This window comes from Perca flavescens, chromosome 7 (assembly GCF_004354835.1).
Source record: "Perca flavescens isolate YP-PL-M2 chromosome 7, PFLA_1.0, whole genome shotgun sequence".
NCBI lineage: Eukaryota > Metazoa > Chordata > Actinopteri > Perciformes > Percidae > Perca > Perca flavescens.
The window spans coordinates 17,510,999-17,538,334 of NC_041337.1; the positions used below are offsets into that span (position 1 = coordinate 17,510,999).

The 27,336-nt window shown below is 40.4% G+C and overlaps 1 protein-coding gene across 2 annotated transcripts in view; it reads right to left on the minus strand.

The window, feature by feature from the left end:
- Window positions 1-27,336, minus strand: part of cacna2d3a (calcium channel, voltage-dependent, alpha 2/delta subunit 3a) — a 158,510-nt gene that overhangs the window by 35,718 nt on the left and 95,456 nt on the right. For both annotated transcript variants that reach the window (XM_028581957.1, XM_028581956.1), the window contains exons 7-14: window positions 26,491-26,702; window positions 25,243-25,317; window positions 21,949-22,038; window positions 21,135-21,248; window positions 13,010-13,088; window positions 8,900-9,033; window positions 3,247-3,318; window positions 2,797-2,877 (exon numbers count right to left, since the gene is read on the minus strand). In XM_028581957.1, coding sequence (XP_028437758.1) covers window positions 2,797-2,877; window positions 3,247-3,318; window positions 8,900-9,033; window positions 13,010-13,088; window positions 21,135-21,248; window positions 21,949-22,038; window positions 25,243-25,317; window positions 26,491-26,702 — 857 coding nt within the window. The remainder of the gene's footprint in view (window positions 1-2,796; window positions 2,878-3,246; window positions 3,319-8,899; window positions 9,034-13,009; window positions 13,089-21,134; window positions 21,249-21,948; window positions 22,039-25,242; window positions 25,318-26,490; window positions 26,703-27,336) is intronic.

A 27,336-nucleotide genomic window follows, 5' to 3' on the forward strand; every position in this document is an offset into this window, starting at 1 on the left:
CACACACACACACACACACACACACACACCAAATGAATGCATGACAAATCTGTCCCGATTTGAAAGTCTGGGCTAATCAAGCTCTTTGTAATTTTTTACTGGCAGAATATTTGCCTTTGTGGTGAAACTCACAGAACTGCACAATACAAGGAAGATGGTATAATTCATCCACGTCTCAACAAATAACACACTTTCAAATGTCAAATCACATCCAACCAACCAAGCTTCAGATCTACATGTAAATGAAATCAGCACAAGTGATGTGACGGGGGACACAATCAGAATGTATTAGTATACATAGTGTATAATGTTCCTGTCATTATTGGACTTGAGGAAGGAGCCATGAATTATCAGTGTCAAAACTTCAACAAAACCTTTGATGTATCTGCTACTGGGTTTAGCATTCAATTACTGTGGAGCTGGAGTTGGATTTGCATATGCGTAGTTTTTTTACTGACTTAGCAACCAGATGAATGGTGCATTCATGGTCAGTGTATCTTTTGGTCATTCAATTTTCCTTTCATAAACAGGTATTAAAAAACAAAAAATGAATGGTTGTTTGATTTTCGTTTTAAAATACAAAATTAAAAAATTGAAATACAAGGCATTATTTCCTTTTCCTGGTCAGAAAGGGATAAGAGAAATTTAAACTATGCTTTGATTTTCCTTTTCTATTTCATATAACAAAAAATAAAATCACTAGAAAACAGAAATGAAAAAAGGCCTATTTTTTCATATTCTGAGACCGGGTGTTGTCACAACAGCGCCAGTGTACTAGTGATGCTTTCAGCACAGGCGAAAATTACTTTGGATTCCTACTCTGATGTGATTTTAGACATGGCGGAAAAAAGGCCTGTCATGTGCAGAAATCTCTGTGTGCATATCACAGGGAAGTGGGAATGCAAGAGGATTTTTGAGGTGAAGAAATGTGAGGAGATTTTGCGCTGAAAATGGCTCAAACATGATGTGACCAGACTGCATGGACTCATCTGGCACCACGCTGAAGTTAGCTTCCACTTTGCAGCGTCTGATTCTCCAACTGAGTGAAACTTGTACCCCAACTTCCTGAGTGACTGATCCTCCGTTTTTTTGCACCGCTTTACATAAATATACATAAATATGGCTATGAAATACATCCTGAAATGAATAAATGAGACATACATTAGTCAATATAGTTCAATAGCCTATACATATGTTTTACTTTTATTTATTTCAAGGGACTTTATTTTATATGAATATAACGTTAACATTTATTTCCCTATTTGCATGTTATATTTAAATTAAGTTTGGTTATCTTACAGACTCAGACTAAAAGCAACTAGCTAGCGTCCCTGGCATAGTGCATCAAACCTTATCACTATCTGCCAAAGGAAATAAAACCTTAATACACCCATGAATAAAACACGAGCTCAGCAGATTCGTCTGATGCCCAGCTAATGTTAGCTAGTGCGGGTCACGCTAGCTTCGCACACGGACCAGAATTAGTCAGCACCGGGGCCCTGGGTCACGACCTATGGTCACAACGGACTGATGGCTAGCTGCTAGCTAGCTGCTACTTGAAGAAAACGGCAACAACTAATATTAGACCCAGCACCGAAGGTATGATCCCCATGATCTGATCCCGAACTGCCTGTGACTCTCCGCCAGATCAGTGAACTCAACGGCAGCAACAGAAAGTTTACTGGGATCAGACATTGGTGCTGTAACAGTAATGTTAATGTAACAGTAACGTTACAGCCGTGAACTGAAAGTCTATTATTTCCTGAGCTGGTATTGACTCTTTTCGCGGCGAAGTTGTCTCTCAGTGGGGGGGAGATAGTATAAGCATTTTGTGAATCTCCCACAAATTGCAACAGAAAAGCTGACAAATGTTTATTACTCATAAAAGTAATAGCATAAAAGTTCAATTCCAAGTTGAAAAATACTGAAATACCATTATTTATGCAAATTAGCACATAGGCCTATTTAATTAGGCAATGCCTCAGTCATTTGTATAATTATACAAGTTCAGAATAAGTAATACAAGAGATTATTGTCTTAATGTAAATAATCAACTGGGGAAGTTTAATGGCGATATCTGTTAGTTAAAATGTTTTCCCTATTCACCTGTAGTGTCTCTTTAACATAGGCTGCAATGGGAACCTGGCACTACTTTTTCACATTTCTTAGGACTTTTTATGTTATAGAGGAGACTTTTATGAGACTAGATCATTTGAAAGAGTTTCTGTTGCAATTTGTGTGGGGTCATCTTGCATAATGATAATACTAAGAGACGGAGAGTCGGAGGGAGGCAAGGAGAGGGAAATAAATAAATGTGACATTATGAAATACTGTAAAAGTCTGCTCAAGCATCATCAGAGTAGGGTTCCAAAGCATAGACTGTAAATATTAATATTAACAGTCTATGTTCCAAAGTTATTTTAGCCTGTACTGAAAGCAACACTGGTACACTGGCGCAGTTGCATTGGAAATGACAACATCCGGTCTCTGTTTCTATTTTTGAGTGATTTTATTTTTTGTTATATAAAATAGAAAATGAATATCAAAGAATATTTTTAAATATCTCATCCTGTTTAGACCAGGAAAAGGAAAAAACAGCTTGTATTTCAATTTCAAATTTTTTATTTTAAAACGAAAATCAAATAACCATCCATTTTTTGTTTTTAATACCTGTTTATGAAATGAAAATCGAATGACCAAAAGATACTCTGACCATTCACAAAGTCCAACCGTGGTTCAGAAGATATGATTATAAAAAAGTGTGATGGTCTAGAGGGGTATCTCTAATAGTCGTACCTTATATTTGGGGATGGTCTTGAGCAGCTCAGAGACAGGCACATCTGTCCCAACCACCCCGAGCAGGATGCCACGGTTCCTCTGGAAGCACACACATTACAAATATTCTTAGGCTGCGTTTTAAAGGTTAATTAAACAACACAGTCTCTTATAGATCCACTGTTTATGACATAAACCATTTCAATCTATAATATATATTTAATTAGTGAAGCTCTACTGTGTCCTCATTTACACGCTCCAATCAAACTGAAATTAGTGTCTATCAAAGACAACATTATTTCACAATTTGGGTCTATTGTCTCAAAACCCTAATTCCTTGTGAGTTATGCAATACATAATTGCATAGTTTTTTCAATTATACTAAACTGCTTGTTGTAAACAAGTTGGGGAAACATAATGGTAGTGGCAGTGAATGTGCTATTGGTTGCATTGCACTTTATGTACACTTACAGTCTCATTCTTGGTACTAAACACTGGCATTGCCACTGTGGTCATCAGAACCGGACCTTGACCATCATCCATCTGAGTGATTCATGAGGGAAGAAAAAGTGAAAGATAGCAAATGAGAGGGTAAGAATATGCCTATAGCTAATGATGAAACATTATAGTTACAAAAGAAACGTAACTACATGGAATCATGCACATTATAAGAATCATCTTGCTTAAAGACACTCAATGAGTGATTATCTCAAGCTGCATAACACTGGTTCCTTAACTAGTAAACCTGATAGGAATTCTGCAGCAGACATAGTCATATTATCTTCTTCCATGACATGTTTTATTCATGTTTATTATTTGCCTTAAAATGTGTTCAATCACCAGCCTGCCTTTGATCACTTGCAGAATAAGCTTATCCAAAGGCAAAGCTTCTAGTTTGAATCTGGGTATCTTCCCTCCCTAAAGACTGCTGGAATAATTATGATATTTATCTTTCCAGCGGCTGTCTGTATCTGACGATGATATCCATTAGAGATGAAAGCTTGACACTGTTATGAAGATACTGGGGGAAGGCTTCCCACTCGGTAAAAAGTGATCTGACCTTGTCCACTCAGAAATGTCAAAACGGTCTTTAGGTCAGTCACTCACGCAGTTTATGTAAGTAATTGGTACATTAAGTGCAATATGAAACCCAGAACCCAATCTACAAAATGTGTTAAGTTAGATGGGGTGGCAAAAAACAAAAATCATGTTGCATATGATCTGTTTCGGCTGCCGCAATCAATTGAGTATTAGTCTGTTAGACAGACTTAAATATAAGATACCAGCATAGTACTTTTCTTAGGGAACTACCCCATTTAACCAATCCTCTTAACTGAGCATTACATGCTTCCTGTACACTTTCCTTCCCGCAGCGCTCACCGCCCATTTACCTCCAGTAATAATAGCTAATGACAGGAAACTGCTAGTATCCATTCTGTCTCCCTCAGACATTGGGGAAAGGGGAATTTGTGACCCGAGCCTAGACAGCTGATAATAGCAATCCAAGACGCAAGATTGGACATCAAAGAGAGAACAAAGCACACCTAAGTACAGCTTCTGTAACAATGCACAGCCTTGCTGCTGGAGAACAGGATCGATCAAAGGACAGCAAAAACGAGCAAATCCTCATCTAAAAATACAAAATCTATTTCCAAGCTCAGGTCAATTGGATCAGGTATCACCGGTCAGCGGATGTATGGACTAAGATTTATTGTGTATCCCCATGAGCTGTTGTTGAGCAGTCCCATCAAATGTGTACTGTTTGTACTTCAACACTAATCTATGTTTTTTAGTTTCAATATATGTGCATTTAGCGAAAACCAGGCTTGTCCAGCAGCTCTGGGAAATTACATACTGTAATTAAGAAGATAACAAGAGCTGCATGGAGAAAGGCAGCCAGCAACTGCATCTGTTGGATTCAAAGCTAACGGCACAGCTACAGCTCCTCACCCAGAGGAGTAAAGACCTTTAAACCTGTGCTTCATTATCTAAACACAGGAGAGGAAAGAGGCACCTCCTTGAACCCTAAATGAGTATCCTACAACATGACTGTGCCCCAAGTCTCTAGGGGAGTGCTCTGTATCTAGAATTTGACATATAATACATAACCTGCAACCTCCAATGCAAGGTCAGAACTCAACACACATTTGGGCCGAATTGGCATCATCATTGCCTCCATGGCTTTATCTTTATCAGTCAGAGCAAATGGGGTGTGTAAGTTCTATCCCCTGCTGTGGGTCAGAGAATGAAAAAAGAACCCCTCTGGACTCAAATACACTTGCTCCCCACTGACACAAATACTCACACATACCCACACACTTGCACCCCTCAGAGGGCTCAGATACACACACCCTGCCCTGTGTTTGCTGTCTCATAGAACACCTCGTAATCTAGGTTGCTGTGACAAATTGTGTTCTGGTGGACGAGGTGACCCTTGTTTCCTAGGAGACTGGGTTTAATTATGTTGGTGTGTGTAAGCCCTGGAGCCAAAGCCCCCTGTAGGCTCCAATGGGAAAATGAATACGTACCGAAAGGGGAGCAGAGCTGGCATGGACCTGGCACATCTATGGAAGCTCTCAATTGCCTCAATCACAATTAACATTGTTGTTTTATTCACCTGTCATGACATTTTTACAACAGCCTACTACTTCAATTTGTCATCAAAAGGTAATCAACTGCTCGCAGCTTTCCCATCTGTCTTTGTGTTTTACCAATTATCTTGTTATTTGAACTTCAGTGCAAAAACCCTTTTCGCAACGCCACGTGCTTCTTTACATCCATATATGTTCTCTTGCCAACTTTCTCTTCAAATCTCTTACATTCTTTCTCTCACCCTCCATACACTTGTCCTCAAATATCACCCCCAACACATTCCTCTCACCACCATCTCCCTCCCACCATCTCTGAGCTCCAGTGTCAGTTCATCCGACAGAGTGGGAAACAAAGCCAAATGAGCCAGAGAATGATGGATGAAGCTGGTGCGACGAAGGTGAGGAGGGAGTGAGAGGAGAACAGGAGAGGATGGGAGAGCACAGGTGGGGGGGGATTCAAAGTGAAACAGAGAAAGAAAGGGGAGAGGCTAGATAGATTATTGGGTTGCACTGAGAGGGATAGGGAGAGGAGAGTAAAAAGATAGGATGAAGGGTACATCTGGAAAGATGATACACATCAGCCCTGGAACATAAATACCAGATGCTCATCACTTTCCTAACACACTGAGCCAATCCCAGTTCTGTGAACTTCTTATCAGACACTATCACCATGCAGGGGGAGTGTGTGTGTGTGTGTCTTTCTGTCACTGTCTATTTTACTTTGTGTATGTGCGCTCCTCGCACCCAGGCGAGAGCTGTGCTGGGATGATTACATGCAAAGAAGCAGTGCAGATTCCTTGCTAATCCCAATTATCATGTCTGACAATGTGATATCTATTTCTGTTTTCTGCTGAGCTGCTTCAATGTCAATAAGCTTGGATCTATCACACTATAATAGTACTATGTCAGACATATGGCCTGCCAGCTGTCTAATGGGACTGCTCTGTGCTCAGCTCATGCTGATGGGGGTGGAGGGGGGGTGGAGCACTCTTCTGTTCCATTATCATCATTGTTATGATTATAGGGTTTCTTATCTCAACCCACATATGATTCATAAAATACTGAAAAATAAAACACTGAAAACAATAAAAAGGCATCAGAACAGATCATCCCACCAGTCATTATAGGCTATTGGATTTTCACCCTTAAGATGACAAAACAGCTTATTCTGGAGAATTCTACCAAAACAAATAACACAGGCAATCTTGTTTTCACACCAAAACCACACAGGCAAAAGAGCAAAAACGTAGCCTCACATTTACACATATGGTCACACTGCCAGCCCCGGAGATACCGGCAAAGCACGGCCAACACAGCATCACCAATGATGAATGAGTGTGAGCGTGTGCACAGACGTGTGCGTGTGCATGATCAGACGTGCATAAGAGAGCGATCAACTGAACCTTTGACAACCACGATGCATGGTTTGAATCAGGAGGTTGAGGAGTGACATACGACACTGACACACAAGAAAATGCCATGGGTCAGTATGGTAGTTAGTTCACCCAAATTATGCCGTCATCTCGAAGAGATTGGAGACCAAAACGCACATGCACATGAAATGCACATGAACACACACCAGGCCTCAACACAGCACAACACAGCGATGACCTCAAATCAGATTGTTTTTTACCTTTTGTGCTTGGGGGAGCTAAAGAGAACAGATTAAGGAGGAGGGGAGGAGAGAAAGGGTCAATACGTTTGTGGATAAGTGTCAAAAAAGCCTTTCAGTGCAGTTTCCACTAAATGGAGTGCCAGCATCTATGGGCGCGTAAAATCCACTGACATTGACTGCAACTTGTGCAACAGTGACTGTGTCAAGAGAGGAGAACTTTATGGCTGGGAAGGTCACAGCAGAGGAAGCAACACTTAAGCTGTTAGTGTTGAGTCAGTGTTGGGTGAATGCACTTTGACTGTGATAAATGGACGGGGATAATGAGGGCAAAGATAAGGAAATAAGCAGAGGAAGACAGAAAAAGGTAAAAGGAATATGAAGAGGATCGCAGAGGGAAAGAATCAATTTTCATGCAGTTGCTGTTAATAGCCTGTGCAGAAAACTTGCCTGTCTCCTTACATTTTTTAAGCTCTCTCTCATATTCCATTCAGAAATCCATGTTCATTAAATGTGCATTGTCCTTAAATAAATAAATAAAAAAAAATAAAAAATAAATAGTGGAGGACAAATGTCTGCTATTCACTCTTTATGGCTGGGCGACAAAACGATCTTGAAACGAGATTGTGACAAAATTCAGGTCGATACTGATGATAAGCTTTGGACATAATTAGCCGATAACACAACTGCCGGAGTCTACCTTTTCGTCTTGGATACCGGACATGCCCACTTCTTATTGTGAGCGTTTGAGTTGCCGGTGTTGTGTCCAAGTGCCCACCCCCATTGAATAGTGTTTCCCTCCTGTTAAAAGGCGTAGCGCTCCCATCCATAGTTATGGTTAGAGATAAGGTTTGGTTCAGGTTTAGGTAACGTTAGGGGCAACGTTCAATGGCAAAAGTGGAGCTGAGGGCAGCGAAAGCGATGGTGGACATGAACGTGAACTCGCATTATCCTCTCAAGCTGAAGGCATTTTTGATAAAAAAAAAGGGTTACACGATGTCAGTTGTGTGGAAATGGCTCGGATTACAGTAAATCGACGATGAGCAGATTAAGCCACTCTGCAAAACATGTCCGCGGTTGGGGCCAACCAGGATGGGAAACACAATCTTTTCCATCAGCTGAACAGGTACCGTCTCAGCGACCACACGGAGAGTATGAAAATGCGGACCCACGCTGGCCCAAGTCCACACACACAGCCTGCACGTTTGGTCCAAAGTAGTAGTTTGTCTGCTGTTAACTGTCGTCTTTTGCAGCCATTGCCCCAAAAAAAACTTTCAAAAAGGAGCATAAATATAACATGCGCTATTTCTTATTGCAAAGGCACTTGTTTACACATTGATGGTGGTTTTAGCAGAGGATCCTATACTTTAGGTCAGGCGTTACCCTTTGGGGTGTTTTAGCGATAATAGTATCTGTGCCAGAGAAGTTTAAAGCACTTACAGGGGATTTAGCAATGCATGTGATTATATGAGTTTGCTGAGAAATATTATAGTGAAAATAAGCTGCGTGTGTTTGGCCAGTGTATGAGGATGAGAGATCAGAGACTAACTCACCAATTTGCCCCAGTATGTTCTACTCACGCTACACAACTCCCAAACACACAGGAGGCTCATTGACTTAATGGTTCCATCTGCTGCTCACACACACTTTCACACATTCAGTCTGAGACGTACACAAGGCAAAACACACTGTCAGGCCTCTGCTTGCATTATATCACTACTATTTCCTTTGGATTCTATAAGTCATCGATCCTGAACATGTAAATATACTTTTTGTGCATTATGGATTATGTTTTAGTAGAATAAATTGGAATCTGTGAATTGATCAGAAAATATTCTGGGCCCACAACCCAGTGGGTGGAAAGCGAAGACTATGGGAACTGGAGTCCACTATTATGTGAGAGAAGGTATAGTCAACTCACAGTGTTGTCGATGTAGGCCTCAGTCCACACCGTGTCATGCTCCTGGTCAATCACCTTGGGACGACTCAACACGTGAAGATACTCCATCACATTCTCTTGCACATCTGCCAATGTGGAAATCTGAGTGAAGTAGCCTGTTGAGCAGAGAGAGGAAGAGGAAGAAATAAATGATGATGGATCATTTAACGTAGATGCTTGCGTACAATGGAGAGTGAACAGGTCCAGTCTCCTCACTCACAATGCTGCCCAAAGTGTCTCCAAAACTGTTACACATAGCAGCAAGTGTCACATCCAATATCAGCTTGGATATATCATATTTTCCAAGCCATCACTCCCATTTTATTTACCTTGGTACCAAAGCAGAGAGAAACTACATCTGGAATACAATATTATAGGCAGCAGAAATTTGCATGATAAAGCAGACGGAAACATCTATAACATCTATACATGTATGGAAAATAGCTGAAGAATTCCCTGCAGTGATGTACAAGTGAGAGCAAACCAGCATGGGTTTATGAATGATTAAGTGGTATGTGAATGCGATGGAAAAACTATCTAAGTTAAACCAAATGCAATGCCATTTCCTACGCTGGAAATGCCGCCATTATGAGGCTAATGTGCATGTGCAGGAGGAAATATACTGTTATCTCAGCAGGGGAGCAGATTTGGGGAGAGGAAGAGAGGGATTCAGAATAACAGCAACAGACAGAGGGAGAGAGATGACAAGAAGTGGCATAGAGAATAAGGGAAAAGAGAGAGACCACCACATTTCCACTGATCCGTAACAACAGCAAACTGCCTCCATCACCGTGAGGCAGTCAAGGAGAAAATCATAGCTGGAGGAAATAGATTTTGGGGTCATCGTTCCCGGCAACGACCTTTACTCCAGGGAGAAAAGAGGTAAAATCTAGATATAATACACAGATCCATGAAGGAAGTGATGTATCCCAACAAATAACTAAGGATAGGATCTGTCAATGATAATCTAATTTTAAATCTGCAACCACAGTAAAGAAATTAAAAAGGCTAAAATATCATACCATACACTAACACTGGAAGCATCAAAGCCACATGATTACTGCAATCACTATAGCAACACGAATACACTTGCCCCCAAACTTGACCTGAAAGTGAACGTTGACAGATTCCTCCCTTTCATCCTCACTAAAGTTCAGATCCTGCTATTATTCCAGAAGACAGTAAAATGAGAACACACACATACAGACTTGCATCGCACACAAAGCCAGCTGCCTCCGTCTAACTGCGTCGTTCATCACAGTGGTGAGTTTAGAATGACTGCTCCCTTTGGAAGGCTGAGGGTGTCCTTTGGGCTAAGCCACTGGAGCCAGTGGAGATGAGCTGGAGAGTGAAAATATGACCGCTCACTGCATTCAGTGACATGGTACATCTGTCGTACATACAGGACAGGACACTCACAGCATGGTCTGGGCAGGATAGGGCCACTAATATATTGTTAAAGGACCTTGGTTTGGGTAATATGTAGGCAAAAAGACACAACAAGGTGTCCTGATGCATGAAAATAGTGGACAGGGTGGAGGTGAAAGATGTCATGATGTGAGGCAAAGCTACATTACAAATATGTGGATTCCCTAACATACACCTATATGTGAATGTTGAACATCAAATTCCAAAACCATGAGCATTAAAGATGAACTCCACACTATTTCTTTTCACACATAATCTAATAAGCGATTCTTGTTGTGTTAATATGGGTGATTTTTCCTTGGATTTGAAAGTACAGTTGAGCTGAAATCTGTGGCCCGTCCTCAACCGTGATGTAAAACTCTGAGGTATATTTGTACATTGAGTATAAAAGTGGGACCCTGGCTTAACATAGTCCCAGTTATTTAGTGCCTCTCACACTTGGCTGCTGGTAACATTAGCAAGCAGTTAGTGTGGCAGTGAAGACAAAACATGGGCTCTGTGATAACTGTGCTATATTCAGGGCTTAAAAAGAAATACTGTATAGGGCTTGCAAACAGTACGTTAGTTTCCCAAAGACAGACCCATACAGCAGGAGAGCCTCTCATAGTAAACTGTATCCAAATTTGGAACTTATTATCTAAAATATCATGTAGCATTAAGTTTTTTTTTCTTAACTGAATCTAGCCCAAACAAAATGTACATAAAAGTACAGCCCAGTCCACATATCTTTGGCCATATACAGTATTGTATGATATGTTTGGAGGGCATAGGGCCTAGTCATCTCTATATTAGTGTCACAGTCACAGGGTGTCAAATGTCATTTTTGGAGTGGTTACAAGTCCCCACACTGTTAAAAATATTCTTTGCTCCAATCAAAGGCCATAGGGAGAGATTTTGTCATCACAGCCTTCAGTGACAGGGCAGACAGCGCAACACTTTACCTTACTTTCACCAGCAAAATTACTTAAAGTAAAACAGTGAAGAAGTAAACCCAAATTTTCCGCTGTAGAGATGTTGTTGTTCAAATTTGTATCATCTCGTTTTCGAGGGCATCCCAACATATAACACAGTAATTACATAACAACAGAGAAGTATAAAATCTAAAACAAAACAAGAAAAACACCACCTGCATATGTTCATTAATACATTACAACCACCACAAGGCCAACATGGTCAATAAAAAGTAAATAAGTAAACAAGTAAACAGTAGCGTATGAGTGAATTTCTAACTACAGTCAAATATAAACATTAGGTATGGACAGTAGATATAAGGATTGCATGAATCTTTAATAACAAAGGCAGTTTATCTTAAAGTGAGCAGACAGGGCATGTTTAAACAAACCAAGTAAAGAAATTGATCTTATTTCCACAGATAGATTATTCTAATCTGCTGGAGCCTTAAACTTAAAAGCTCTTTTGTCAATTGTTTTTTTAACTCGCGGGACAAAGAAGTAGAGTTGAGTAGAGTGCCGAACTTCATAGTTTGATGTATAAGATACAATATACAGTTTTAAATAAGGAGGATAATTGAAATAAATACATTTAAATATAAGTTGAAGCCAGTGAGTGTGTCTTCTACTACTTAGAGATGACCAATTAAGTGCATTATACATTATACAGTGATGAGTGAGATAAGGACATTCAAGGACAAATCTGCAAAGTCTATTATATACTGTGTTAAGTGGAACAATGTCTGAGCTAAATGCATTTTGATATACAACATCACAATAGTCAATAATTGGAAGTATAAGTTGAGAGGCAAGTTTTATACGAATACTGTGCGTAAAGCAATTCCGAGCTCGATATAAAACATTGACTCCAAAGTTCACTTTACGTAACACTTGCTCAATATGTAACTTGAATGAGAGTTCAGTATCAAGCCATACACCAAGATATTTAATCTTATCAACTTTATGCAGAGAAGAGCCAAGTTGTGCATCGGGAGCAGAGCGAAGACTGTTCTGCACAGCTGCTGCAGGCTGGAGAGGATGTCACTGTCACAAGTCTGAATCATCATGCGACATAAAAACACACGCACTTGTGTTGTGTTACACGACACCCAGGCAGGTCTCATCATCACCCTCAAAATGACTGGATGGGTTCTCGGATATCTTTACTTCCAAGCAAAACTGCCCTTGTCCTCTTATCTACACACATATACACACATGCACACCCTTTGTGTGACCTATGGCTTGCCTGTCTTATCTACAGCAGCCTGAGGAAATGGAGCCAGACTGTCTCTGTTACCCACCGCCCAGCTAAATATAGAACCTGAAGTAAAGTGCTCTACACACCGAGACAACCATTGCCACACACAAAGCAACTGGAAAGTGGTGTATCACCAAGATAGTTTGAACTTTAGGCTTAAATGAAGATGTAATGTGGCATATCTGGTCTGTGTAACTGGAACCATCTGCCTGTTGTCACATACACATGCTTATACTGATGAGCACTGACAAACACATGTCTGTGCAACTACATGCACACACACACAGACACATATGCCAAAAAATTTAAAAATAAAAACCTAATCCTAACCCAAATTCAGAGCTCCTAATGTATTCATTTTCGGCTGACAGCAGCATTCAGAAACTTTATTCTGCTAATACAGATTAGAAGTAGAAAAAAAGCACAGAGGTCTATGCATGTGTTTTAAGATCCCACCTTTGTTAGCACATGCCATCCATTTCAGATTATCTGCGAAGGCTGACTCTCGACCAATCAGGTAAGGGAATATGCGGACCTGCGGAGAAAAAGCAGATAGCCTCCGTCATTCATTTTAATCGCTTTTTGATAGGGCCCACCATGCACCATTTAGAAGATAACACTGTCAAAGCCAGGGAGAAGACTCATTTTTATCTGCCAGTGATTAGCAGGCTCTTTCTCCTTGTTTAATAGAGTCAATTATGGACCCATGGAAGACATTTTTCTTTTAGATTTTATTTAAAGTTGAATTAAATAATTCTAATCAGATTTTATCAACTTAAAAAACTAACAGATCTGGGTTTCAAAATAAGATAAGTGTATTAAGAATCTGCAATTAGAATGAATGTAAACCATTAACCATGAAGTAAATATTTTGAGTTGAAAAACTTGATGTGCTCAATCCAGTGTCATCTAAACGCTCGATGGTGTTTTAAGCCCCCAATGTCTCCTTCCAGGCAGCGCTGCCACCATTGACTTCAAGGCACCTAACCCTAACCATAACCATAACCATTGCCTAATCGACTTCAAGGCAGCGCTGCGACCATTTACTTCAAGGCATCTAACGCTAAACTTAACCCTAACCATAACCATAACCATTGCCTAATCCTAGTGCCTTCCAGGCAGCGTTGCCTGGACGGAGACAGGGGCTTAAAACACAGATAAACCATCTAAACTATCTGCTGCCAAACCCATTTTTTAACGGCAGTGCTCAGTTGGCTCAAGCAGCAGGTGTAGTTGGCAGGTGTGTGTGTGTGTGTGTGTGTGTGTGTGTGTGTGTGTGTGTGTGTGTGTGTGTGCAGCATGCTGGAGGAGGAACATGTTGCCAGATTGGACCAGATGCAAGCCTCTGGGGGCACAGCTGCCATAGCTCCCATGCCTGCATTTTTCACTGCCTCCCTTCACCCTGACAGCATGTGTCTGTTTGTGTTTGTGTGTGTATGCATGTATGTGCAGCCACATGTGTATCTTTATGTGATTTTTAGATGACTGCTCCCAACAGAAGGGTCTGGAAATTGGAAAAACATAATGATAAAAAAATAATAATAACACAACACAGATGATATGATCATACCGCCATAACCGCTTAATGTACTGTAGAGCTACGGATAAGATGTGTCACATTTTCTCTTTCTGTGTTTTCCTTTGCTGGTAGCCAAGACGAAGGTCAAATTATGGCAGGCAGGTTATTAAATATGGACGAGTTGTACAGCTGAGTTAAGTACAGTGCAGATAAAAACTAGCAGGGGCTCGAGCCACAGCATGCAATTTTCAACCTACTTCACTGCACAAATTTTGCATAGGCAGGAATAAAAGTACACATGCATGCAAGAATACAAATGCACAGACATACTGTACAAGTATACACATCTGTATGTATCCATGCATGCACAGATGCACAGACACTATGCAAAAGCTATATTTGTTCACGCTCCTACAGTACATTATCTATTCAGCACATAATAATTTATTCTCCAGTGTAACATTCACATAAACGTTTGCAAACATTCCAAGACCGTAAGTACTTCTGTAAGGTGTGTCCAGAACACACAGTTACAACTCGTACTGTTACAAAGTAATAGCAGGTTAATTTTTCTGATGTTAATGGTCTCATGCAATATGTAGCATAATCTGGGACCAGACATGCCTACTGTTGGTTATAAAATCTAAATTCAAATCTAGGTCAGCTTGAAGTTTCAACCTGAAACCAAAACCACATCCATGAAAATGATGATTCCTAAAATGTATTGGGTGTGTACATGGGCACTGTCTGCTGATGCTGATGATTGTTTTATTTGAGTCATGGTGAAAGATCCCTGTTTTGGATAAACAGATCTAAAGGTTGTTGCAGCTTTCTAAAAAATAAAATCTAAAATGAAGCTTATAAAGTGAAATATGTCGTGAAGTGTGGTGTTAGTTTGGAGATCTTGATTTGAAGGAAATACAGATCATTCCTAACAAGGAAAGAGAAGGTAAATTCATGTTAAAACTGACAACTTTTGTATCATTAACTCTTAGCAAGCCTTTTCATTTTCATTGTTACTACCCAGTGATGCCATGTAACGCGTTACTAGTAACACGTTACTCTAATCTGAGCACTTTTTTCAGTAACGAGTAATCTAACACATTACTATTTCCAAACCAGTAATCAGATTAAAGTTACGTATCCAAGTCACTGTGCGTTACTATTTGTCATTTTCCTTAGTAAAAATATATATTTTTGCTTTCTTCTTGCGTCTCGGGGAGTGAAGTCACGTATGCGACAAGTCACGTTTTCAGCATGTGGACAGTTGACGTGTACCACGCAGCGACACTAACGTAAACAACAATGGAGGGAGGAGAGAGATGCGCGCTTCTAGCTGGAAATACAGTCACTATTTAGAGTTTGTGTCAGCTACAGACGGCAATATTAAGGTTCGTTGTACACTCTGTGCTGGTGGCGACTACGTCAAATTTGAAGAAACATTTGGAGTCGCAGCGCTGCGGTCAAACCTACAGAGCAAGTCCCACTAGGTGGAGCGAAGCAGAGAGGAGGTCCTCCACCACCCAAACAACAAAAGCTGGACTTGCTGGTTGGTGCAAAACCAGTAAGTGGGGGAGAGTTGAAGAAGTTGGTCGGGCAGTAGGCCTATGTTGTAGCAGAAATGCTGCCCTTAAACACATTTGACTCGCTCTCTTTCGTGCCATAATAAACCAGATCCTACTACTGGCAACGCTGAGCTGCGTCACAGTAAACCGGCTGTCATTTTTATGTTGAGGCTGTAGGGGTGTTGTCGGCAAGTGCTGCATGTAACTAATAAAGTAACTTGTAATCTAACTTCGTTACTTTTAAAATCAAGTAATCTTTAAAGTAACTAAACTACTTTTAAAATCAAGTAATCTGTAAAGTAACTAAATTACTTTTTCAAAGTAACTGTGGCAACACTGTTACTACCACTGTGGTACACAAGGCATTCATGTTTTTGGACATTCACAAATCAGAAGACCCTGATGACCTAGTGCCACACTTTCTATAGAGAGCAGCTGAATTTATTTCTTGTTCACTAACACATCTTTTTAATCTACCTTTTACCTTTAATGAAATTCCTTATCTCAAAGTCCACTTTTGTTCTACTATTACTAAAAGCAGGTGACACAACACTTCAAAATAATTACAGGCCCAACTTTAATCGGTCTTGGCAAAGATTCAGGAGTTGCTCAATATTAATCACTTTCCAAGCTTTTACTTTAATAACATTTTATCTGAAAATCAATCCAGTATTTAGACAGATTTTAGGAGACCAGTTTGAGCTGGGTGTTAGGTAATATTAGGGGTGGGAATCACCAGAGGCCTCACAATACAATATCATCACGATACTAATGTGATTCTACAATATTATTGCGAATTTAAACATATTGCAATATTCTGCAATATATTACAATTTATTACCATTTTTCTCAATTTCAAACGATGTCCCCAAAAGGAAACTTTGTCAACATCTGTTTTATCTAAAAAGAGCAATTTCTCTGTTTGTTCATCTCATTTCAATTTTAGTGCTGCATAATGGGATTGTCAAGCAGGCAAACTGACCAACACGTATATATATACGTACAACACGTATCCCTGAGATAAAGCATCATATTGGGGACTTAGGCTCGTCTGTCCAGCCGAGTCTCAGGAGCTTAGGTGTGGTTTTTGACTCAGCTATGTCGTTGGATCACCACTCTAAATTATTAGTTAGGAACTGTTTCTTCCACCTGAGAAATATCTCTAAGTTAAGAACACTTGTCACTAAGGATGAATTAGAGATGATCATTCATGCTTTCATATCTTCAAGCTTAGATTACTGTAACAGTCTTTGTACTTGTCTAAGTAAGAATCAGCTTTATCGTCTCCAGACTGTTCGGAACTCTGCTGCAAGGCTTTTAATGCACATTAACAAAAGAGCACACATCACCCCTGTTTTAGCAGCACTTCACTGGTTACCAGTCCAGTATAGAATTCAATTTAAAATCCTGGTCATTACTTTTAGAGCCTTGCACGGTCAAGTTCCTTTCTACATCTCTGACTTGATACAGCTACATACCCCCACCCGTAGTCTGAAATCATTAGGTCAGATGCTTTTAGTGGTTCCCCGCACTAATTTTAAAACTAGAGGGGATCGGTCATGCCAAGCAGTGGCTCCTAGGCTGTGGAATGACTTGCCTCTCTCGCTACGTTGTGTGGATTCTGTTGAATCTTTTAAAAAGCAGCTGAAGACTCTGCTGTTCAAGCAGGCTTTTACTTAGTCGAGGGGTTTTTATGGTTGTTTGTTACGTTTTCTATTTGTATTTCAATTTGCTTGTATTGTGACTTCTTGTGTTGTATTACATTTTATTGTGAAGCACTTTGTGATTTTTATCTGTGAAAGGTGCTATACAAATAAATTGTACTTACTTTACTTTACTTACTTATATAATAAAAGATCAATACTTGGCGTCTGTGTATCGATACAGTATTGCCACGGAAAAGTAAATATAGTGTGTGTGTGGAGTTGCCTGTTCTTGAAGGGGGCTGGAGCCCTCCCAGAGGACATGGTTTCTGGGCCTAGCGGTGGATTTTAAAGTTGCACTATTGACTCTCACATGGAAGAGGCAGACTCTACTCAAGGAGTTTCTCTCACAATTCAGGTTGAGAGCCAAGGTCACATGGAGACTGTGTCTCTGTCTCCTATGGCTCATGGTATCACCATTCTACGCCGGTCTGCTGGCCCTATTACACATGCCGACTACACTATGGAGTCCCTTTTACATGTTGCAGAGTAGTCTCCAGGCAGTTATGGTTAGCCCTTCGCTATTGGGACAACAGAAACAATGTTGGCAAAGGACAGGCACTGGGTGGGGCTTCATGATGCACTGCCAAATAGTGGAGACAAATAAGGTATGGGCAGTGCACAAAGGACAGGGCACAAGCAAGCATGGGCAAGGTTGTTTGTAGCCCAGCATATTAATCTCCTGAAACTGAGGGAAGTACATGAGTCCCACTTCCATGTTTTTCTATAACTTCACCTTCAAGGTCAGTCCACACTGGCAAAGAAAGCCAGCATGCTGCCTCTTTCATCAGTTGACTGCGTTGTCTAGTGTCCCTTTGCCTCTGCAAGATTGCCCACAGTTGTGGCTAAGAGTACACCACAAGTCCCCATAAACAGTGCTGGCCTTTGCATTGATTTTGGCACAGTGGCTGCTGTCTAAATTGCAAATGATGTGACTCACTCTGGCCCAAAAATACTTTTTTTTATCTTTTTTATGTTTCAAAGAAAATGGCCGGAAAATGAGGAAGAAAATTTGGCCTAGTGCCATACCAACCATTTCATTTTATGGCATTTGTGTGGCCAACTCAGCCAGAGAAAAGATACAAATGTGCTATGGAGCAAAAAATGGCTGAAGAGCTTTTACAGTGTATGCGCCTAGTGATCAACTTTAATTGGTATGAATCTGTGCCATCTTGGAACACCCTTTCCTGTTTTTCATAATCCATTGATGGCGCAACCCAGGTTTTTATCCTAAGGGGGGTTTATTGTGCCAAACACAGAAAATCTGTCAGAGGATCAGGTGTCTGGGGATGTGGATGCTACACTCTCAGGTGGTTGTAGGAATTTGGCGGCACTACAGACAGGAAATGGTCAACCTTTTTGGTGTCAAGTAGGACTGCCACTGCTGTTCCAATCAATGCTGTCCCTTTAAAACGTGGTGAGATTCCCAATTCACCATCAATCATTGCCTTTTTTTAGGGAGGGGCACCACATGAGGGTGCTGCTCTGTCAAAATTCTACTTAGATTTTCCTGTGTTCCTAACCCACATTGCAAGCTGTAAACATTCTGATCCCCTTTCCCATTTGCTTGATTAAGGAGGTAGTTTAAGTAATAATATACATTTTATTTGCAAGAAATTCTTGCGGGGTTTGATTGTATCTGGCTCCTGTTTTAGGATGTGGATGAACTTCATCTGTAGATGCAGAGTACAACGCATAATATTAAAATAGTATCTGGTCACCCACATGTACTGTACTGTAATTGGTGCTCTGATTCATTACTCTCTACATGTGTTTGTAGCACTGGCCTTGTTTTTGTATTGCCCTTTGTTGTATGTGTTGCACTCTGATTAATTGTTCTGTATTGTTCCAAAACGACAACTGAAATATAATGTGAGTCTCGTGAGACCAAGTATAACTGGAAAATAAAGCTTTGTGTGTGTATGATTATCTCTTGTTTTAACTCAGTTATTGAGATTGGTAATACACACAAGCCTTCATTAAGCCATCATTAAAAGTCTGGGAGACCTTTGCTCTTAAATAAACCACCACAATGGTCTTTGTGAGAACAAAACATATGTAAGTTTCAAAGACATTCTTTATCTACAAACGGCAGTTATCTGAAAACTGTGACAGTATCTCTCTGAAAATAATCATGGTGTAACATGAAAGAAACACTCATTATAGAATGTATTTGAAGTTGTTCAGTGTTTCCTTACAGTAGATATTGTTTTTCACAGCAATGCTTTCTTTATGATCTTACGATCTTTCCTTTCTAGCTTTTTTGGAATAAATGCCATCTGTATACAGATATTCCAAAACATGCCCATATTCTCAGTGTGATGCTTTACAGTGGTGGTGAAGCTATAAGGCTGGTTGGAAGGAAGCCATTAAAAACCAGAAGCGGGGAGAGAGGGACACTGGAGAGAGTGACAGAGATGGAAGACTTCTATTATCAGCAGGGCTTCTTCTAAATGGAACTATCTAGCAGCCTTGTTCGCGTGCCGCTCACTGCTGTTCAGCCTTGAGGCAGGAGTGAGGGTGGAGGAGGTGTTGCGAGCATTTTCAACCAACAGACACACACAAATACATGAAGTGCAGCATTTATGGTAACAAATAGGCACCTATGTGCATGGAACATATACTCACAGGTTCAAGATTAAAATTATGTGTGTAATAATGTGTGTTAAAAGACTTACCTGAGATAATGAGAGTTTGCACTGTACGTGAACTCTTTCACATTCATATGCATGTATATACTGACTATTATTGCCACTGTTCATCACACCCCCAACCGGCCCCGTCAGACACCGGCACCACCTACCAAAAGTCTGCGTCTGCCGAGGTATCTTCCTAAAAGGGAGTTTTTCCTCGCCATTGTCGCAACAGCCACTGCTAATGCTTGCTCTTGGGGGTATTACTGGAATTGTTGGGGCTTTGTAAATTATAGAGTGTGGTCTAGACCTACTCTATCTGTAAAGTGTCTCGAGATAACTCTTGTTATGATTTGATACTATAAATAAAATTGAATTGAATTGAATTGAATATACACTGTGTGTTAAGGGTGTATGCCTCTACCATTGCCTTTAGAATGGTACTTCAATTCTCAACCTTTTAAGGGTGAAGACACCATGGGCATTCTTTTACAACAGAAAATGACCTAAGAATAACCCTTTTTCTTCCCCTCCGTCTCCTTACTCTCTCTCTCCTCCCGTTTCATTTCACGGCCTGTCAGAAGAGCACCACAATTACCTTGCAGGACAGCAGACAGACAGCTCTGTCCTCAGAGTAAGGGCCATACTTAACTCTGTCTTAAAAGCCTCTGAAAGGAACTCGTACTGGGTCCAGTCACTACCTTCTGCTTGTCAAAAACGTTCTATAATAAACTCGGACAAATACTAATACTGCTTGCCTTTCTTTTTCAGTCCTCTTGGTCAGCAAGTTGATGTTAGAATAATTATATATAATTTGTAATCAATACCCTAACCGTATAAAACATAATTCTACTCACTCTTTCTGTTTATTGATGTATTTGAGAGATAATGTTACCTTTGGTATTTCCTTAAAATTCTGTGAAATGGATCAACTTCCACATTTTCTGATGGCCAATTCTCAACAGCAAGTTTAAAAAGTCATTCACAGCCACAGGAGGGCATTAGTCCACTGCTCTCCATTAGAATACTAGGTTGCAGGTTCATGAAGATGCGAACAAGGCATAATGGGAAATTGAGCTCAGCTGACCTCATTTTACAACGGTAGTGGAAATACAATTGCTCAATAGTGTGATGTGTGTGCTTGTGTGTTTAATACACTACCTTCCTGTCTGGCCAGTTGTACTTGGCAAAGATGGCATCATATGTGTCCACTGCCCCATCTGTCACCAACATAATGGCCTGGCTACACTCACTGCCCCTCCCAGTCTCGTTGAACTGGAGAGAGAGAGAGAGAGAGAGAGAGAGAGAGTGTGTGAGAGAGAGAGAGAGAGAGAGAGAGAGAGAGGGGGGTTAAGGTAGGTGAACAAAAACAATGCAAAATCCCCTCCAATCTGAATAAAACCAGTTAAAAATCTACTTCTTTCAAACACTTACCAAACATATCATCTAGTTACTTCCCATTAGAGAATGTAATGTGTCTTCACATGACTTACCTTCACAGCATGGAAGTTAACTGTTTTATAAAAGCTAATGGAATAATAACATTCCTTTCCCATGCATAAAGCAACAAGAATATCTACCTTAAGATGACATGTACCTCAAAAGATTACAGAGAGGAAAACGGAGACATTTAGTATACACTTTGATACATGTTTTCGAAATAAGAGCATTGAGAAAGGAAAGGTAAATGAGTGTGTCTGCGTGCATGATTAATTGCCTGTTGATAATGAGATGTCAAACTAGTAACCTGAGTCATTAAGTGCCTTGTTTACTTGGTTTTTGCATTATTTTGTTGATTTAGCTATTAATTACAGTGTGCTAATTAATTTTGTCCATGACACTTTCTTTTCTGTGTGTATGTGTGTACATGTGAGTGTGTCTACGCGTGTGTGTGTGTGTGTGTGTGTGTGTGTGTGTGTGTGTGTGTGTGTGTGTGTGTGTAGGGGGGGTGATCATGCATTAGTGTGTAACTTACGTCACCAAGAAGATTGAAGGCCTCAGTCAGAGCTATGTCTAACATACCAATGCCTTGAGCAAACAGCTTGTCGAGGTGCTCCCGGAAATGCTGAGAAAATAACGTTTGGGAAGGAAACATTACGATCACGGCGACAAGAAGACCAAACAAGAATGAAAAAACACAGAGGGTGAAGGAATTAGAGGAGAGAAAAGAAAAAAATAGAGAGACAAAGATGGGATAACAACAGTAAAAACATTTTTAAAAACGTTATTTTATTTACTCATAACACAGAGAGAAACAACATATTTCACTGAGCTTAATTCACCAACATTTGTGTGTGAACAGAGATTGCACCAATGGTCTAATGGGCTCTTTAACTGAGCGCTGAGCCGTTTTTTTGTGAAAAACGGCCACATTGTGTTGAAGTGAAATGTCACATACTGACTGAAAGAACTAAAATCACCTGTTTTCCTTCCACCTCTTTTAAGCTGACGAAGGGTCAGTCTAGTGTGTTTGCAAGTGTCTGAGTCTGTTCATAGGTGTGATCGTGCCACAAAGGGTGCATTATCTCTCTGGCAATTACAGTAATGATGAGTTTAATGTTGTCAGCAACCTAACAGGTCTCATGTTGCATGTCTCATTATTTGCAACAGCCTGGAGGCAAATCCCACACCCACACCTACACACACACACACACCCAATTGGCCCATGGTTGGTATTTCAAACATTTCCTGTTGCCTCTGACTGGCTCTGTCCAATTACCTGCAAACAACCTATGGAGGTGAGCAACCCTCTTCTTCCCTCTACACTTCTATTTTATCAATGGCAACCAAAGTATTACATACAAGATATGATTATTTCAGGGTCTAGGTTATTTTACTACACTTTTCCTTTCACTCACTTTACATTAATCTCCTCCATTCTGCTCCTTCCGGATTGGAGGAGAAATGTCTCTCAACACACAGTAGGGGGCCCAAGCAGCATAAAGGCCATATTAGAGCCTGCTCACTTGGGAGCAAACATACACACACACACACACACACACACACACACACACACACACACACACACACACACACACACACACACACACACACACAAAACACACACACACACATGCAGGCGTAAGCTTCAGCAACACACATATACACAATACATATGTGCACAAAAACAACTTCCAGCGTCCCTGACAACATCCCCATATGGCAAAAAGACACAACCTTTTCTTTGACGTGGATAAAAAGGTTAATCGGTTTCAACAAAAGGCTGTACCCTGGAGCACGGTAAAGTTAACCTGCTGTGTGTGTGTGTGTGTGTGTGTGTGTGTGTGTGTGTGTGTGTGTGTGTGTGTGTGTGTGTGTGTGTGTGTGTGTGTGTGTGAAAATTAAGATTGAAGTGATTTGTCTCAGCACAGTGGGCTATGTTCAATCCCTGGCGCAGCAGTGAACTAAAGTGGCAGATTCAGAAAGTCTGTTTGTGTGTGTGTGTGCACGTGCACGCACGCAATCTTAATGTGCCAAACCTTTTGTGCTGCACCACAAGGCTCTTAAAAATGTACACTGGACATCAAACTCTTCAATGGTCCAGAGACCTTTTATACTCCAAAAGGATCACAGCAGTCAGCTTAATGAAGCCTTGCTACAGGCAGTTTAGGCTATGCTGTTTGCTATAGCCTAACGTTTGGATTTTTATGGCACGTTATTGATCCCAACATGGGGGCAGGTGCAATTCTGATAAATGGAAAAGAGAGGCAGAAAATTAGTTGGACAGATATTGCAGTAAAGTATTGCATCCATATAAAAACGTTCCTTCCCATTAAGAAAGGATTTGGACATGCAGGACATAACAGCTGAAAAGATGTCTATGTTAAAGCTGCAGTGGGTAGAACGCAAAAAAACGGCAGTAAAAGACATTAACTGTATCTACCAGTGCAGACTGCTTCCACACACACACACGCGCACGCACACACACACACACACACACACACACACACACACACACACACACACACACACACACACACACACACACACACACACACACACACACACACACACACACACACACACACACACAGAATTCTACAGTACATACACACGATGCATAGAAAGTAGTCCATGCACAAACAGCTGCGCCTCAAAGATTAGGCCTGGACTAGAGGTAATAGAGGTCATTGAATTTAATTCCATTTAGAAATGGCATTTTAATATGGAATTTTAAAAAAATTGGGAAGAGATGTACATTTTAGTGGGCACCTGGAGAGAGTACAGTAAACTGTAGACAATAAAGAAGAGATTCAGATATGAAGAAGAGGGTCATTCCACAGTAAATGCAAGGATTCTCATGTGCCATCTTAATGAAAATGTCTTGTATGCACAGCTCAATCAGTTTACTGTACATAAACATAAACACAGTTAGACATACAAGCATTCACCATAACATTTATGCTACTCACTGCCTCAGGAAATGTCAAACCATAATTAAAAGAGTACTCCACCAATTTAGCAATGCACAGCTATAACACTGTCGAAAAAAAAGTATTAAAAACATGCAGCAGAACTAGTAATATATATTGTTTTAATTCCACACATTCTTCTTCCTTCTTGTCAAAACCTACAATACCAGCAATGCACAATTCGGTCAGAGGATCAGGTGCGTTATGCTAGTAGCGGCTAATGTAGCCTTGAGCTAGCTTCAAGCAGAGAAGGAGTGAGCTACAGATGTCTGGTATGCTCATTTCTTTCTGACTACACAGATCCAGATTTTCTATTTCATTTTTAAACTTCAAGTGATCATTTATGGCAATTTATCAAATTTTGCACAGCCCCCTCAGGAGCCGCACAAGGCTTTATACAACTTTGTTTCACTGCCCAAGACCTGTAAACAGACTTTGATGTGTAAAATCAGTGGAGTTCTCTCTTAAGGACATGTCACCCAGCTCAGTCTCTACTCTCTCTCTCTCTCTCTCTCTCTCTCTCTCTCTCTCTCTCTCCTGCCATCTGGTAATCACTATCAGAGCATTACCACTCGCACCAGAGTCACTGTCTTTCCACAAGCAGGCTGATTAACAGGTCACACATACACAAACAGACACACACATACACACAAACATGCTCAATGTAGATTCATGTGATTACATACCATAGGCAATGTGCAATACTCATACTGCATACTGTCTTAAGCCTATACCAATATCAGTCAGTTAAATCTTTTCATAATGTGTATTGTGTGTAATATACAAAAAACCATGAATGACTTCTAACTGACTGTAACAGGAAAAAACAACAAGGAGACAAGGAGAGAAAGACTTACATCTTTGTTGGTGACATCTGCTTGGACCAGAGTTCCATTTAGGCACGGCTCTACATAATGCAATTCCTCATTGTACTAAAAGAATACAAAAGGAATAATTAAAGTAATAATTTTTTGTCACTTTTAATTGTGCTGTATATACAGAAATGTTTAAAAATGCAAAATGTTAAGATGTTAGAAACTTCACTCATCTTGATGATAAGCATACACACATGCACACAATGTATCCAGTGCCTGCCATTCTGTGATAATACTCATAATTTAATGCATGTATGAATTAGACATCAAAGTCCAAGAAAGGGAATGGAAGTATGTTTCTCCACAGCCAGCAATTTTGTGTCTATATGCATATGCATCTGTGTGTCTGTCTATGTGTGTACTGTATGTATACATTGCAGCTTGAAACAAACTCTCACTGCAGATACTTTAAACAAAACCCATAACAACTTTAACACAACTGTCTTCTATGGGAAAATTTCCTTCATATAGAAGGTAACACAGTTAATGAAGCACAAATAAAAAGAAGAAAGAAGAAACAGATGAGTCAAAATCACACATCCTTTTAAAGAGTGTTAGGGGAAAAAATGTGTTTCTGCCAGATTGTCTAAATCCTCTTTTCCTTTATTTTTCAAAAGAATAATTTTCAAAATAACATGATTAGGATAACAAATGATAATGAAGACTTTGTTCTTTGGAGAAAGACAATGGAGGCTGGCAAAGTGACTAGATACGTTCTAATTGTGCATCAGACACACTTGCAAGTGCGTAGTCACGTACACACACACACACACTCACTCACGCACACACACACACACACACACACACACACACACACACACACACACACACACACACACTCAGTCAGTCAGGCAGGCACACAGGCACGCACACACAAACACACACACACACACACACACACACACACACACACACACACACACACACACACACACACACACACACTTATGGAGTTTCATCAGACTGAGATGCGATAACAATGGTTTGGGTGCCTGAGGCAGGATCCAATCACAACTGTCTCTTTTGCAATTCAAATCTTCATTCAACTGACTGCTAATTGGTTGTGAGCGTGACAGGAGAGAAAGCTGATTTGTTCCAGCATTTCCTCTCATCTGAGGAGGAGAGGATGTGAGCTTGTGTTTGTGTATGTGTGTGTATCTATAAAAAATGTAGAGTTTAAGTAGTATATGTATCCCCCTCATAGCTGTGTGCATATCTGCGTGGACTTACAGCGATGATGTTAAAAAAGTCATCGTCCCCAAGAGTGTCCAGTATGGAGGAGACAGTCTGCCTTGCGATGGTGAGCCTGAGACCTTTCATGCTACCACTGACATCCACCAGGATGACCACATCCTTTGGAGAGGTGGCAGCCTGGATGTACCACTTCCGGTTACGACAGTCAAAAGCTATGACCCCGTGTTCATCCGGCTTCCACTTGATCCCTTGAAGAGACAGAGTCAGCATCACAACTCAAAAGATAAACGATAAACTGCAATAGTGCTAGAGTTAGAAAACATTCTGTTACCTTGGCTGAAAGAGATAAAAGGTGGCCTGGTTCTTTGAGCCCTAAAGGGCTAAGTTCGGCTGGCATCCAGGCTAGGCTTTTTGTCCAAGCACACTGCTTTTTCTGTCATTTTTCTAAAACATTCATCTATTTTTAAGACTTCTTCTGCCCCTACTACAGTCTGCTAATTTTAGGCATTCAGTTCAGCCGAATTACAAAAATACATATTATCTCACTCACTTCTATTGGTATTTGGCCATGCAGATATGTGAGATTTTTGCTGACACTCCAGTACAATGGAGGTGAATGTACTGTAGTGCTCAGAGCAATCAACACATCCCTATCTAGAAACTAACTAACAAATTACACACATGCAATGCAAAAAATGATCTAGGTATTACATGGAGGAGCTATATGTGAGAATGCGAATGTCCGAATCAGTTGGACTGGACATTAAATGGACTTTACCCTGCCAGTTCCCTAGAACAAAGTCTGTGTAATGTCCGATTGAGCCCATGTGTGAATAGAGCAGCTTATTTTCTGGAAAATTCACACCGTGAAAATGGGCGTGC